The 15615-nt window shown below is 41.3% G+C and overlaps 2 protein-coding genes across 2 annotated transcripts; both read right to left on the bottom strand.

The window, feature by feature from the left end:
* Positions 1–3534: 3534 nt before the first annotated feature.
* Positions 3535–6735, bottom strand: LOC108283694 (olfactory receptor 7E24-like). Its single transcript, XM_017500208.2, has 2 exons — positions 6620–6735; positions 3535–4768 (listed from the first exon to the last, which is right to left on the bottom strand). The coding sequence occupies exons 1-2, from the start codon at positions 6688–6690 to the stop codon at positions 3784–3786; spliced, it is 1056 nt and encodes a 351-aa protein (XP_017355697.2). The 5' UTR covers positions 6691–6735; the 3' UTR covers positions 3535–3783.
* Positions 6736–11873: 5138 nt separating this feature from the next.
* On the bottom strand, positions 11874–15069 carry LOC108283693 (olfactory receptor 7E24). Its single transcript, XM_017500206.2, has 2 exons — positions 15041–15069; positions 11874–12843 (listed from the first exon to the last, which is right to left on the bottom strand). The coding sequence occupies exons 1-2, from the start codon at positions 15067–15069 to the stop codon at positions 11874–11876; spliced, it is 999 nt and encodes a 332-aa protein (XP_017355695.2).
* Between the last annotated feature and the right edge of the window lie 546 nt (positions 15070–15615).

Raw genomic sequence — 15615 nt, 5'->3', positions numbered from 1 at the left:
GCCTGTAATCCTAGCACTTTAGGAGGCCGAGGTGGGTGGATCACCTGAGGTCAGGAGTTCAAGACCAGCCTGGCCATCATGGTGAAACCCCATCTTAAAAAAAATAAAGTAAAAATTTAAATATATATATATGTATATGTATATAGGATATTGTTAAATATTGAACCTTCCTGGGTTCCCAAAAATTGGCTGTGATAACTTTGGATTTAGCTTAGTTTGTCCTTTCCTGTCTGTCTTTTTCATCCCTTTCAGGAAGTTCTCCTAGAACTAGAGACAAGATCAAATAGCTCTGTTTACATCTGTGTCATATCACGTGGGCCCTGTAACTGTATCTAATATCATCCACAACATTCAATTATTCAAAAACCATGATAGCAAAGTTCATACATATAATAATGAGAAACAGAGACAGGAAAGGAAGAGGCAGATAAATTTTATCGGTTGGACTGAGACGCATTTTAGGGTTTGACATCATTCCAGGTAAAGGTGTTTTTTTGTTTTGTTTTGTTTTTTAACACAGAGTCTCACTCTGTTGCCAGGCTGAAGTGCAGTGTGGCAATCTCACCTCATTGCAACTTCGCCTCCCACCCAGATTCAAGCAATTCTCCTGCCTCAGCTTCCCGAGTAGCTGGGACTACAGGCACGCACCACCACACCCAGCTAATTTTTTTTGTATTTTTAGTAGAAACAGGGTTTCACTATGTTGACCAGAACGGTCTCGATCTCCTGACGTGATCCGCCCACCTCAGCCTCCCAAAGTGCTGGGATTACAGGCTGAGTCACTGCGCCTGGCCAAAGATGTTCTTAAAATCACATCGTTGTTTCATCAACAGGTGCATTGCGCACCATCGACATGTGTGCTCAGCGATGGCCTGTGATTATGTGTGTTTCCCTAAACCTTGCTGATCAAAACTCAAAGTCCACCTAGGGCAAGGACAGGAGTGTATATATTTTTAATATATATATAATATATAAATTAAAAATTGATAAAAATTAATTGTAATTAATTAAAAATTAATTGAAAATATATTTTATATATTTAAATTTTTTGCCCAGACTGGAGTACAGTGGTGTGATCTTGGCTCACTAAAACCTCCGCCTCCCAAGTTCAAGCAATTCTCCTGCTTCAAACTCTTGAGTAGCTGGGACTACAGCCCCTCGCTATCACAACTGGCTAATTTTTTGTGGTTTTAGTAGAAACAGAGTTTAACTATGTTGACCAGGCTGGTCTCAAACTCCTGACCTCAAGTGATCTGCCCACCTCATCCTCCCAAAGTGCTGGGATTACAGGCATGAGCCACCCACCTGGCTGGAGTTATATACTAAATAAATTTAAATAAAGCCCACATATTTGAGTGAACACTTTGATAAAGCAAAGAAGTCACAAAAGATAAGAATGATGAAAACTCTACCACATAAATGGGATATTAAAATGCTGTCTGATTATGAACTATCAACTTTTGAGTATCCAGATTAAGTAGTCCCAGTGCTTATAGAGTATATATAAATACTGTAAATTGAGGGAATCTATAGCACTGTGTTAGACTAAAACAAAGTATATTTGACTGCTCTTTAATTGCCCTAAATTAAGATAATTATTTTTTCTTAAAAGGAGAAGGATTTTTTCATTCTACATTTCATCCTAAAACATTAGGTCATGTTTTACTCTGTAGCCTATATATTATAATTATATATATATATGTTAGAGATCATGTGATATGGTTTGGCTCTTTGTCCCTACCCAAATCTCATCTCGAATTGTAATCCCCATGTGTTAGCGAGTAGGGGCCTGGTGGGAGGTGACTAAGTCATAGAGGCAGACTTCCCCCTTACTATTCTCGTGATAGCGAGTGAGTTCTCACGAGATCTGATGGTTTAAAAGCATGGCACTTCCCCTTTTTTCTCTCTCTCTCTCCTGCCACCACGTGTGACGTGTTTCCCCTTCACCTTTTGCCATGACTGTAAGTTTCCTGAGGCCTCCCCAGCCATGCAGAACTGTGAGACAATGAAACTTCTTTTCTTCACAAATTACCCAGTCTCAGATAGCTCTTTATAGTGATGTGAAAATGGACTAATACATTATGAATAATCTCTAGTGTCTTGGTCTTCTAACATTCTTCAGTTGAATATCTGTAAAGTATGGACAACAAGAGGTGAATAACATAAAACTCAGAGAGTTCTAAGAAAATTGGGTTAGTCTCAACTGAGACATATTGCTGAGGGTGTGTGGTTCTCAAATGCGATCATTTTACTTGCTTGTGGAAGTGGTTTGGATACAAATTGTTTGTACCCAAAATGTAGGCACTGTGCTGGGTGCTGGTTTATTTGTTTCCTTCTTCCAAAGCCTCTTTTTTTCTTAAAAGGTGTCCAAGCTACACAGAGCCACAGAATCTAACAGTTGTCTCAGAATTCCTCTTTATGGGACTCATGGATGATCCAGAACTGCAGCCCATCCTCACTGGGCTGTTTCTGTCCATGTACCTGGTCACGGTGCTGGGGTTGATTCCATGTCTTTGCTGTTGTGAATGGTATTGCAATGAACATACACGTGCATGTGTCTTTATGATAGAACGATTTCTATTCCTTTGGCTGTAAATTCTAAGTGGTAAAAAATAACTGTTTAACAACAAATTATATGGCATTGACGGATAGTTTATTTGAAGTAGATATTTGAAGAAATCATGTTGCCTGGTGCTACAAAAACTCTTTTGTAACTTACGCATTTGAGGTTGAACAACTTTATCATCTGAACCATCACTCATGTTTTTAAATGTCCTCATTTCTTGACATATCCAAGTTCATCCAAATATCTGGCTATGAGAGCCACTCGTCAGCATTCGTAAGTTTTCCAGGAGATTTCAGACAAAACCAAGCTTGAGAACCAATTATATGAATCCTCACACATAGTCTACCTAAATAGATTTCATCAATGCAATTTGTACCAAAATTACACATGAACTGTGGGAAGGGATGTAAATTTGAAATAGAGCAGGTCCCTACTAAACATTCTCAATAGGTTCTTGTAAACTGTAACTTTAAGTAAAATGAGGTATACTAAATGAAGCCAAGTTTTTTTGCTCATCAACATTATAATGAAACAACATTATTCAAGGACCTGCCATATATCCTTCCCTTAATGTCACAGTTTCCAAGAATCCATTAATCATGTTACATGTTTAAGTGATGATTTCCTGCACATAAAAGGAGAGTTGGGACCAGGGTGCAGTGGCTCACGCCTATAATCCCAGCACTTTGGGAGACTGGGGCGGGCGAATCACGAGGAAAGGAGTTTGAGACCAGCCTGGCTAAAATGGAGAAACCCCATCTCTACTAAAAACACAAAAAATAAGCTGGGCATGGTGGCGGATGCCTGTAATCCCAGCTACTCAGGAGGCCGAGGCAGGAGACTCTCTTGAACCCGCAAGGCGGAGGTTGCAGTGAGCCAAGATTCTGCCACTGCACTCCAGCCCAGACAAGAAGTTGAGACTCTGTCTCAAAAAAAAAAAAAAAAAAAAAAAGAAGGAAAATGAGAGTTGAGAGTCACCTGAATACCACGGTCATCACTCAGAAGCTAAAAGGAGGCTGTCTAGGTATACTGGATTCAGTCACGATGTTTATGATGGACAAAGGATACTGGAATACCTACACATTCTAATTCAAGACATAACAAAGGAAGTAATATTTACGTATGAAACATAGACAAGAATGAAAACCTTGAAAAAATAAAAACGTGGCCAAGGAAGCAGGATTTGCAGTCTGTGATGTTTGATTTTGCTGCCTTTTCTAACCCACATAACAAAAAGGATGGATCAGACAAAGATATTTGACTATTCTGCTATGCAACCTCTGCAGGGCACTTTTGATGTCTGAGTTTCTCAGGCTGTAGATAAAGGGGTTCAGCATGGGAGTGACCACTGTGTACATCACTGAAGCCACCACACTCTTCCTGGGGGAAGATGACACTGATGACCCAAGGTACACTCCAAGGACTGTTCCATAAAATAAGCAAACAACCGCCAGGTGAGAGCTACAGGTGGAGAAGGCTTTATACTTCCCACTTGATGATGGAACTCTCAGAATGGAGGAAACAATTTTATAGTAAGAGAAAAAGATCCCTGAGATGGGAAGAAAACCAAATACCGCAGCAAATAAATTCATGACTAAGTTATTATTGACGAAGGTGTCAGAACAAGCAAGGGTGAGGAGTTGAGAAGGGTCACAGAAGAAATTAGAAATCTTTATATCTTTGAAGCAAGAAAATTGTAAGGCAATCAAATTGTGCACCTGGGATATTAAAAGGCTAAGAAAAACAGACACCAACACTAAGAAGCCACAGAGTCGTGGATTCATGATGACTGGGTAGTGCAGGGGGTGACAGATGGCCACAAACCGGTCATAGGCCATCACAGCCAGGAGCAGGTCTTCCATACATGCAAAAAAGATTGAAAAAGACATCTGTGTCAGGCAGCTTGCATAGGTGATGACTCTGCTATGAGTTTGAATGTTCACAATTGTCCTGGGGACGGTGGTGGAGGTGAAACCAATGTCAGCCAAGGACAGGTTCAAGAGGAAGAAGTACATGGGGGTGTGGAGGCGGGAGTCAGAGCTGATGGCCAGGATGATGAGCAGGTTCCCCAGCACGGTGACCAGATACATGGAGAGGAACAGCCCAGCGAGGATAGGCTGCAGTTCTGGAGCATCCGGGAGCCCCATCAGCAGGAATTCCAAGACACCTGTTAGATTTTGTAGTTCTGTGTAGCTAGGACACCTTTTAAAAAGAGAAGAGGATTAGAAAATAGGAAACAAGTAAACCAGCACCCACTACTGTGTCTATTCTTTGAATAAAAGCAATTCGCAAGTTTTCACATGTGAGGACCATACCCACTCAGCAGGATTTCTCAACTGTGACAAACTCAGTTTTCTAAGAACTCTTTCATGATTGATTTTTGTGTTAGTCACCTGTTTCTCTGCACATCTACTTTAGAGACTCTTGACTAAACAATGTGAGAAGAGCAAAAATAGTACAGATAACAAATATATCATCACAGTAAAATACAGCCTACTTTTTTCAGAAAAAAAGTAAAGAGTAGGGCCGGGCGTGGTGGCTCACACCTGTAATCCCAGCACTTTGGGAGGCCAAGGCGGGCAGATCACCTGAGGTCAGGAGTTCAAGACCAGCCTGGCCAACATGGTGAAACCCTGTCTCTACTAAAAAATACAAAAAATTAGTTGGATGTGGTGGAAGGCACCTGTAATCCCAGCTACTTGGGAGGCTGAGGCAGGGAGAATTGCTTGAATCCAGGAGGCGGAGGTTGCAGTGAGCCGAGATCGCACCACTGCACTCCAGCCTGGGTGACAGAGTGAAACTTGATCTCAAGAAAAAATAAATTTAAAAAAAAGGCCTGAAGAATTAGAAATGAAAGAAACTCAGTCATTCCTTTCAAAACTCAGTGCATTCTTCTAATAGGACAAAAATAATATGTCCTGTCAGAGATGTAGGAAAGCCATATCTTCAGGTAACAGGACATTTAAGTTGAATGGTATGGAAATGACTAGCTTTAAAATATTAATAACAGTATATAAAACTTACTGTGCCTCTACTTTATGCATCCATCACATATAGGTCACCCAGGGACCATCTGTGATCTGTTTAATCTCGCTTGAACAGAGGGCAAGTTGTTAGACTGCCTGGTGTGAACATGGCTTCACCCCTTCCTACCACTTGAGCTGGTACAAGTTATATAAAAATGCTTTGGATCAGTCAAGATGTCATGTTCTGGGAGGCGGAGGTTGCAGTGAGCCGAGATTGCGCCACTGCACTCCAGCCTGGGCCGCAAGAGCAAAACTCTGTCTCACAAAAAAAAAAAAAAAAAAAAAAAAAAAATACGGTTTGTTTCTCTTTGGCATTCTTTCAATCTGCATATATTTACCAAAAATAGCAAAGTAGAATGCATTTTATAAGGTTAAAATATTTTACTGTGAAGACACTTAGCAATTATGATTCTATATCAAGACACTATTATTAAGTATATAACAGAAAGGACAAGAGAAAAGCAAGGAACAAAGCAATGGAAAATAATTTATCTACATTTCTTCTCTTCAATCTATTATAGTCTGTAAATATAAAGACAAAATACTCAATGAATAAATGATTATTTTAGTTTAAAATGTTTTGTATCTTTCTTCTTCTGTAAAATAATAATGTGTGCATTTATGACCTGCGGAAGATGATGCAGATGAAATGAAATATGCTGCATCCAAGACAGAGCTCAAAGCCTGGCATTTAGGAATCCCTCAGTAAGGGTCATGAGGTCACAGGGACTGCCATCTTCCTCCTCAGCCTCATCATCACATTGACAACCCTCTGGGAGTGCTTACAGAACAGCTAAAAGGAGCCTGCTTTAGGCTGTCACCGGTGAGCTATCCACGGAACGCTGAATCAGGGAGGAAAGTAAAACTTGGGATGAGATTTCTAAGTCCCCACCACAACCAAGAACATAAACTCCACAGTCCTCAGAGCTGCCATTTCGCACATTGGTGTACTCCCATCTGCCACCACACTGTCCTGTTTGTGCTCAGGATGAGGAAACAAGGCTCCCGGCCGTCCCTTAGCACTCACTGAGCTGTGCTTCCAGTCTGCTGGGCCATGACCATGGAGAGCAGGTCCGATGTCCTCCCCTCGTGGAGCATGATGGGGGCTCAGGCTCCGTCCTCAGGACTGGCAGGAAGACAGGGTCAGACATGAGCCTCTTGATGCAGATGACAGGTGTGGAGCCCACTGGACTGGAAGCTCACACTGCAGGGCTGGAAGCACAGGCTAAGTATTTACTATTAAATGTATGGCCTTGGGGGCTCAAGGCACAGAGCTCTTCATTAGCGAAATTTGTCCATGTTCCCCAGTCTCTAAGGACTTCTTCATATTAATGCAAGATGAGAAAATGAGTGTCCTTGGAAGATTTTAGAACTTTTCTCTTGTTAGAAGAAAGCTAATCTGTATGACTCACTTCTTTTATTTAGAGATCTATCTGCTTTTAATTTTCATTTTTTATTGTGGTAAATATACTGCATATAAATATAAAAATTAGAAATATAAATGATTTTATATAAAGTGTCAAATATAAACATTTTATAAGTTTAACCATTTTTTTAGCATACATTTCAATGGCGTTAAGTACATTCACATTGGTGTATAATCATCACCACCATCCATCTCCAGAAATTTTCTATCTTGCAAACCAGAAATTCAGTCCCCTTTGAACTTTATTCATTCCTCCATCTTACCAACCCCTTAGCATAATGTCTTCAGGGTTCATCCATGTTGTAGCATGTGTCGGAATTCTCTTCCTTTTCAAGGCTGAGTAATGTTCCATTGCACAAATGGTCCACATTGTTTTTATCCATTCATCTAATTGACACTTGGATTGCATCCCCTTTTTTGACTATTGTGAATAATGCTGATATGAAAGTAGGTGTACAAATATCTGTTCTAGTTCATGTTGTTAGGGTTTTTTTTGAGACAGAGTCTTGTTCTGTTGCCCAGACCGGAGTGCAGTGGCGAGATCTCGGCTCATTGCAACCTACGACTCCCTGGTTCAAGCAATTCTCCTGCCTCAGTCTCCCAAGTAACTGGGATTACAGGCATGTGCCACCACGCACAGCTAATTTTTGGTTTTTGTTTTTTGGGTTTTTTAGTAGAGACGAGGTTTCACCATGTTGGCCAGGATGGTCTTGATCTCCTGACCTCAGGTGATCCTCTCACCTCGGCATCCCAGAGTGCTGGGATTACAGGCATGAGCCACTGAACCTGGCCTTTAGGCTGACAGTTACAAGGGTGTATTGCGTGACTGCATGAAGTTCTTTATGCCAAAAAAAAAAAAATCTATTTCTATGCACTAAAACAGTTACAATTTAATTTTCAAAAGTGCCATTTAAAATAGCCATCACATTTTTTATTGATATGTAATCATTGCATATATTTATAGAGTACATGTGGTATTTTGATATAAACATACAATGTGTCATTGCAGATATTTAGAACATCCATCACTTCAAACATTTATCATTTCTTTTGCTTGGAAACATTTAAAATCTCTTCTAGCTATTTTGAAATATACAATAAATGGGCCAGGCACGATGGCTCACACCTGTAATCCCAGCACTTTGGGAGGCCAAGGCGGATGGATTACTTGAGGGCAGGTGTTCGAGGCCAGCCTGCCCAACATGGTGAAACCTCGTCTTTACTAAAAATACAAAAATTAGCCAGGTGTGGTGGCAGGTGCCTGTAATCCCAGCTACTCAGGAGGCTGAGGCAGAAGAATTGCTTGAACCCAGGAGGTGGAGATTGCAAAGAGCTGAAATCATGTCACTGTCACTGCACTCCAGCCTGGGTGACTAAGCGAGTCTCAAAATATATACATATATAAAATAAATTATTGTTAACTCTACTTACCCTACCGTGCTATCAAATATTAGAACTTATTCCTTCTATCTCACTGTATGTTGGTGTCCGTTAACCAAGCTGTCTTCACCCCCAATGCCCACTCACACACCCTTCTCAGCCGCTGGTAACCACCGCTCTTTTCTCTAATGCCATGAGATTCACATATTAGCTCTTACACATGAGTGAGAATGGGCAATATTTATCTTCCTGTGCCTGGCTTATTTCACTTTCCACTCATGTGGCTGCAGATGACAGGGTGTGATGCATTTTTGATGAATTACATTCCATTCTGTATACATATTACATTTTCTTTATAAAAACTGAAAATATAGCAAATTTTTTAAAAATTAGTCTCTGAATGTGAAGTTACAGGAATACTATTACCATGTTATTCATTTTTATTTTCCTTTTTATGTGTGCACGAGAGTGAAATAGGAGAAAAAAATTATAGGTGTATAAATATATGCTGCCTAAATGTACAATAAAAATTATTGTGGGGCCGGGCGCGGTGGCTCAAGCCTGTAATCCCAGCATTTTGGGAGGCCGAGGCGGGTGGATCGCGAGGTCAAGAGATCGAGACCATCCTGGTCAACACGGTGAAACCCCGTCTCTACTAAAAATACAAAACATTAGCTGGGCATGGTGGCGCGTGCCTGTAATCCCAGCTACCCAGGAGGCTGAGGCAGGAGAATTGCCTGAACCCAGGAGGCAGAGGTTGCAGTGAGCCGAGATGGCACCATTACACTCCAGCCTGGGTAACAAGAGCAAAACACTGTCTCAAAAGAAAAAAAAATTATTGTGGTAAAAATTCTGGCATAATGTTTCTTTTTTCTTTTTTTTTCTTTCTTTTTTTTTTTTTTTTTTTTTTTTTTTTTTTTTTTTTTTTTTCGAGACAGTCTCTGTCTATAGCCCAGGCTGGAGTGCAAAGGCACCATCTTGGCTCACTGCAACCTCTGCCTCCCAGGTTCAAGTGATTCTCCTTCCTCAACCTCTGGAGTAGCTGGCATTACAGGCATGCACCACCATTCCCAGATAATTTTTGTATTTCTAGTAGAGACAGGGGTTTCACTATGTTGTCCAGGCTGGTCTCAAACTCCTGACCTCAAGGAATTTGCCTGCTTCCCAAAGTGCTGGGATTACAGGTGTGAGATACCACACCTGTAAATTTCTACAGTGCTGAACGACAATGCATTTTAAGAAGAGATTTGAATGATTCATGTTGCCTGGTGTTACATTAAACTTTTTTGTAACTTACCCATTGGAGCTTGATCCCTTCAGAAACGTCAACACCTGAACTATTTCTGGTGCTTTTAAAATTCCTCAACCCACACAGGTCAAGTAAATTTTGGTAATAAGACCCAGGCCTCAGTATTTGTGAGGTCTCCAGGCAATATCAATAAAAACCAAATGTGAGGACCATTGATAGACATCATCACACATAAGCTGCCTAAAGTGATTTCCCGGATGCGATTTGGAAAGAAATTACACAAGAACTGTAAAAAGTGAGGTAAATACGAAGTACTATGAGTCCTCACTTAACATCCTCCATAGAAAATTAGAAACTAGCCAGGCATGGTGGCTCACGCCTGTAATCCCAGCACTTTGGAAGGCTGAGGCAGGCAGATCACCTGAGATCAGGGGTTTGAGGCCAGCCTGACCAACATGTAGAAACTCTGTCTCTACGGAAAATACAAAAATTAGCTCAGTGTGGTGGCACATGCCTCCACAGCTACTCAGGAGGCTGAGGCAGGAGAATTGCTTGAATCTGGGAAGCGGAGGTTGCAGTGAGCCGAGATCTTGCCATTGCACTCCAGCCTGGGCAACAAAAGTGAAACTCCATCTAAAGAAAAAAGAAAGAAAGAAAAGAAAATTAGAAACCACAGCTCAAACAAAATGATGAACAATGAAACCAGTTTATTCATTTATCATCAACATTAGAACTAAACAGCATTGAACAACAGGACGTTACTTCAGGACCTGCTTCACTTTGTTTTTTTGAAGTTGCCATTTCCAAAAACCTCTTGACAATGTTAAGTGAGGATTTCAAGTACATTAAAAAAATTGGCTGGGTATGGTGGCTCACACCTGTAATCCCAGCACTTTGGGAACCCGAGAGGGGCGGATCACCTGAGGTCAAAAATGGAGACCAGGCCTGGCCCGGTGGCTCAGCCTATAATCCCAGCACTTTGGGAGCCACAGGCGGGTGGTTCATGAGGTCAAGAGATCAAGACCATCCTGGTCAACAAGGTGAAACCCTGTCTCTACTAAAAATACAAAAGTTAGTTGTGCATGGTGGCGCATGCCTGTAGTCCCAGCTACTTGGGAGGGTGAGGCAGGAGAACTGCTGAATCCAGGAGGCAGAGGTTGCAGTGAGCCGAGATCACACCATTGCACTCCAGCCTGGGTAAAAAGAGTGAAACTCCGTCTCAAAAAAAAAAAAAGATGGAGACCATCCTGGCCAACATGGTGAAACCCCATCTCTACTAAGAATAGAAAAATTAGCTGGGTGTGGTGGCATGCACCTGTAATCCCAGCTACTCAGGAGACTGAAGCAGGAGAATCACTTGAACCCAGGAGGCAGAGGCGGAGGTTGCAGTGAGCTGAGATCACACCTCTGCACTCCAGCCTGGTGACAGAGCAAGACTCCGTCCCAAATAAAAAAGAAAAAAAAAACAATTTGTGATTTCACCTGGATATCAAGATCACTACACAGATACTAAAGGAGGCTGTCTAGGTATGTTGGAATCATTCTTGATGCTTATGATGAACAAAGGATACCAGAATACTCACCCATTGCAACTAAAGACAAAACAAAGCAAGCAGTATTTGCAGGCGAAACCCAGAGAGAAATGAAAGCTGTCAAGCAACAAAAATAATGCGACCAAGGGGGCAGAATTTGCAGGTCTAGGTATTAAATTTTGCTGCCATTTCTAACCCATATAACAAAAAGGACGGAACATGTTGAAAATAGACACTCAGTGCCACAAAGAAAAATTAGCGCTAAGACAAAGGATCTTTCAGCAACACACTTTTTACTTCCTGGACTGAAGGAAGGGTACTCTTGTTAGCCATTGTCCACAGGAGTACAATGAACAAAGGAAAACACACAAATTTACCCCTTATGCATTTGGGGTCATCCTTACTGCTGTGCCTGATCTCCATTGGCTGCAGTCAGATCTCACAATCTAAACTAAAACCCAATTGGCTAACAACTTAAAACTTTTCTAAACAGGTAAAAGCAATGGAGAGCTGGGACATGCCTGTGAGCATGTCCAGCACAGCTTTCTTGGTTAAAGTACAAGGACATAGAATGTATTACGTGCCTGTAAGCACGGCATGCCTAAGAGGTACATAGGATAGGGCTTAACAAAGAGTTATTAGCATACTTATAATTTATTCTTTAGCAAGAAAGGAACTTTGAAAAGGAATTTTTCTACTTCCCACAGAACAAATGATGAGATTTGACTATTCTGCTGTGCAGCCTGCACAAGGCACTTTGAATGTCCCTGTTCCTCAGGCAGTAGATGAAGGGGTTCAGCATGGGGGTGACCACCATGTACATCACTGAGGCCACCATACTCTTCCTGGGGGATGGTGACACAACTGAACTGAGGTACCCTACAAGGCCTGTTCCATAAAATAAGCAAACAAGTGCCAGGTGAGAGCCACAGGTGGAGAGGGCTTTATACTTCCGTCCCAATGATGGAACTCTCAGAATGGAGGAAACAATTTTATAGTAAGAAAAAAGGACCCCTGAAATAGGGAGGCAGCCAAATATGGCACCCATGAAATAAATGATCATTTCGTTGATGAAGGTGTCAGAACAGCTAAGGTGGAGGAGTTGGGAAGGGTCACAGAAGAAATTAGAAACGTCCACATCCTTGAAACAGGTGAGTTGTAATTCAATCAAATTGTGCAGCTGGGAGTCCAAAAGACTAATAAAAAAAGACAACAAGACTAAGAAGCCACAGAGTCGTGGATTCATGATGACTAGGTAGTGCAGGGGGTGACAGATGGCCACAAATCGGTCATAGGCCATCACACTCAGGAGCATGTCATCCATACACGCAAAAAGGACAAAGAAAGACATCTGAGTCAGGCAGCCCACATAGGAGATGACTCTGCTGTGAGTCTGGATGTCCACAATCATCTTGGGGACTGTGGTGGAGGTGAAACCAATGTCAGCCAGGCACAAGTTGGAGAGGAAGAAGTACATGGGGGTGTGGAGGCGGGAGTCAGATCTGACGGCCAGGATAATGAGCAGGTTCCCTAGCATGGTGACCAGGTACATGGACAGGAACAGCCCAGTGAGAACTGGCTGCAGTTCTGGATCCTCTGAGAGTCCCAGGAGGAAGAATTCTGAGACACCTGTGAGATTCTGCGGCTCTGTGTAGCTCCGACACCTTTTGAGGAAAAAAAGAGAGAGAATTGGAAAATATGACACAAGTAAACCAGCACCTAGCACTGTGTCTATATTTTGGATACAAGCAATTCAGAAATTAAGCTTTCACATGGGATTATGAGCTCTCAGCAATAGTTCTCAGTTCTGACAAACTCAATTTCCTTAGAACTATTTCATAATGGATTTTGTGCTATTCACCTCTTTCTGTAAACACCTACCTTAGAGACAGTCTATTGAAGAATGTTAGGAGAGCAAAACACTAGAGATTTTAGAAATCCATGATCACAGTAAAATACAGTCTAATCAGGAAAAAATAGAGAATAAAAATATTCTTGCCCCTTTAAGAAAAAGATGAAATCCAGTGAAAGGAAACTAAATAGTCAGCTATATCTTGTTTATTCTAATGCAATCCTACAAATTCCATTGATGAAGGATATTTATAAACAGTACGATGTAGGACCGTGTTGTCTCAAAACTAAATGAAAGTTCATAGATCAGAAAACATCTTTATATGCCAGTTATATTCTAGGGTTTTCATCATTCTTCATGGAAGTAAGTGCTCACTCAAATATGTGGGCTTTTTTCTTTTTTTTAAGAAGAAGAAGAAAGAGAGAAAGAAAGAAAAAGAAAGAATAAAAAAAGAAAAAAAAAAGAATGAAGGAGAGAAAGAAAGAGGAAGAGGAAGAGAGAACAGGGGTGTTGCTTTATTGCCCGGGCTAGAATGCAGTCTAAAAATGGGTATGCCTATAATTGTGTTTAATAATAGAGACATGAAAAAAAATGAGGGAAGAAAATAACTAACAAGCAGCCAACCAATATTTCATTTAAACCTGTAAATAGGTGTGATGTGGTACTGATAAGAGTGTATATTTTGTGTATGTGGGCTTTATTCTAAAATTCACTTAATATATAACTCCTGTCCTTGCCTTAGTTGGACTTGAAGGAGTTTTGATAAGAAAGGTAGCCCAGCATGGTGGCTTACACCTGGAATCCCAGCACTTTGGGAGGCCAAGGCAGGAGGATTGCTTGAGGACCGAAGTTTGAGACCAGCCTGGGAAACATAGCTCCTTTCCTCCTCTGTACAATAATAATGTGTGCAGCTGTAACTCAGGAAAAACTATGAAGATGAAGTGAGACAAGCTACATAAAACACAGAGCTGAGATCAATGCATTTAGGAAGCCCTCAGTAAGGATTCATGATGTCATAGTGACTGTCATCTTCCTCCTCAACCTCATCATCACCTTTATAAACTTTTTGTTGTGCTTAGGGAATACTTTAGAGGCACCCACTTTTTGCTATCCTGGGTGAGATGCCTATGGGAAGTACAATCAGCATGGGAGGAAAGTAAAATTTCATCAGTGTAAAGTGAACCCAGGGAATAGGAAAAGATATTTGCAAATCATGTATATGCTCAGAGGCTAACAATCTAACAATTAAACTACATCAAGAACTCCTACAACTAACAACAAAACAAATATCCCATTAAAAGTGGGCAGAGGACTTGAATAGACAGTTCTCTAAAGAACATATACAAACAGCCAATGAGCAAACAAAATGATATTCAACACCACTCGTCATCAGGAATGTGCAAATAAAAAACACAATGAGATACCACCCAATAGGATGGCTATTAAGAACAAATGAACAGGCAGGGCGCAGTGGCTCATATCTGTAATCCCAGCACTTTGGAAGGTCAAGGCAGGTGGAGATCAAGATCATCCTGGCTAGCATGGTGAAACCCTTCCCTAAAAAAAAAAAAAAAAAAAAAAAAAAATTAGATAGGTATGGTGGCAAGTGCCTATAGTCCCAGCTACTCAGGAGGCTGAGGCAGGAGAATCACTTGAACCCAGGAGGCAGAGGTTGCAGTGAACCTAGATCGTGCCGCTGCACTCCAGCATGGGCAACAGAGCAAAACTCCCGTCTAAAAAAAAAAAAAAAAAAAAAAAGAAAGAAAGAACAAAACAGCCTATCAAATTTTGGTGACACCATAGAGAAGTAGGAATGTGTGTACAGGACTATGGAAATATAAAATGATGCAGCAACAGGAAGTGAAGGACCACCCACACAACCCAGAAATAACCTCCACAGTCCTCTGAGCTAACACTTTGCACTCTGGTCTCCGCCATCTGGCCACCCCACTGTCCTGTTTGTGCTCAGGATGAGGAAACAAGGCTCCCAACCATCCCTCAGCACTCACTGAGCTGTGCTTCCCCTCTGCTGGGCCATGACCACGGAAAGCAGGTCCACTGTCCTCCCTGCGTGGGGCACGATGGAGGCTCAGGTTCTGTCCTCAGGATGGGCAGGAAGACAGAGTCAGACATGAGCCTCCTGATGCAGACGACAGGTGTGGAGCCCACTGGACTGGAAGCTCACACTGCAGGGCTGGAGGCACAGGCTGAGTATTTACTATTGTACAGCCTTAGGAGCTCAAGGCACAGAGCTCTTCATTAGCCAAATTAGTCCATGTTCCCCAATCTCTAAGGATTTCCTCTTTAATGCAAGATAAAGAAGAAAAAGTGAATGTTCACAGGAACTTTTGGACTCTTCCTCTAATCAGGAAAAAACTTGTGTTCATTGTTCACTTCTTTCATTTCTTTTTTTTTTTCAAGAATCCATCTTTTTTAATTTTTGTATTTTTATCACGGCAAAGTATATCACACTTAAAAATTACATTTATAAATAGTTTTATACAAAATGAGTAACATTTTACCATTGAACTACTTCAAAATGGTAACCAATACCATTTTAACCACTTTTCAGTGTACACTTTGC

This window comes from Cebus imitator, unplaced genomic scaffold (assembly GCF_001604975.1).
Source record: "Cebus imitator isolate Cc_AM_T3 unplaced genomic scaffold, Cebus_imitator-1.0 Scaffold263, whole genome shotgun sequence".
NCBI lineage: Eukaryota > Metazoa > Chordata > Mammalia > Primates > Cebidae > Cebus > Cebus imitator.
The sequence above is the reverse complement of the archived record's forward strand: the minus strand, read 5'-3'. Positions and strand labels throughout refer to the sequence as shown.

Bases quoted from the DNA above. Each gene is read 5' to 3' on its own strand.
- LOC108283694 (XM_017500208.2), bottom strand. From the start codon at position 6,690: ATGCTCCACGAGGGGAGGACATCGGACCTGCTCTCCATGGTCATGGCC. The intron at 4,769-6,619 runs GTGAGTGCTAAG...TCTTTTTAAAAG, and splicing joins CAGACTGGAAGCACAGCTCA to GTGTCCTAGCTACACAGAAC.
- LOC108283693 (XM_017500206.2), bottom strand. From the start codon at position 15,069: ATGGCCCAGCAGAGGGGAAGCACAGCTCA. The intron at 12,844-15,040 runs GTGAGTGCTGAG...TTTCCTCAAAAG, and splicing joins CAGAGGGGAAGCACAGCTCA to GTGTCGGAGCTACACAGAGC.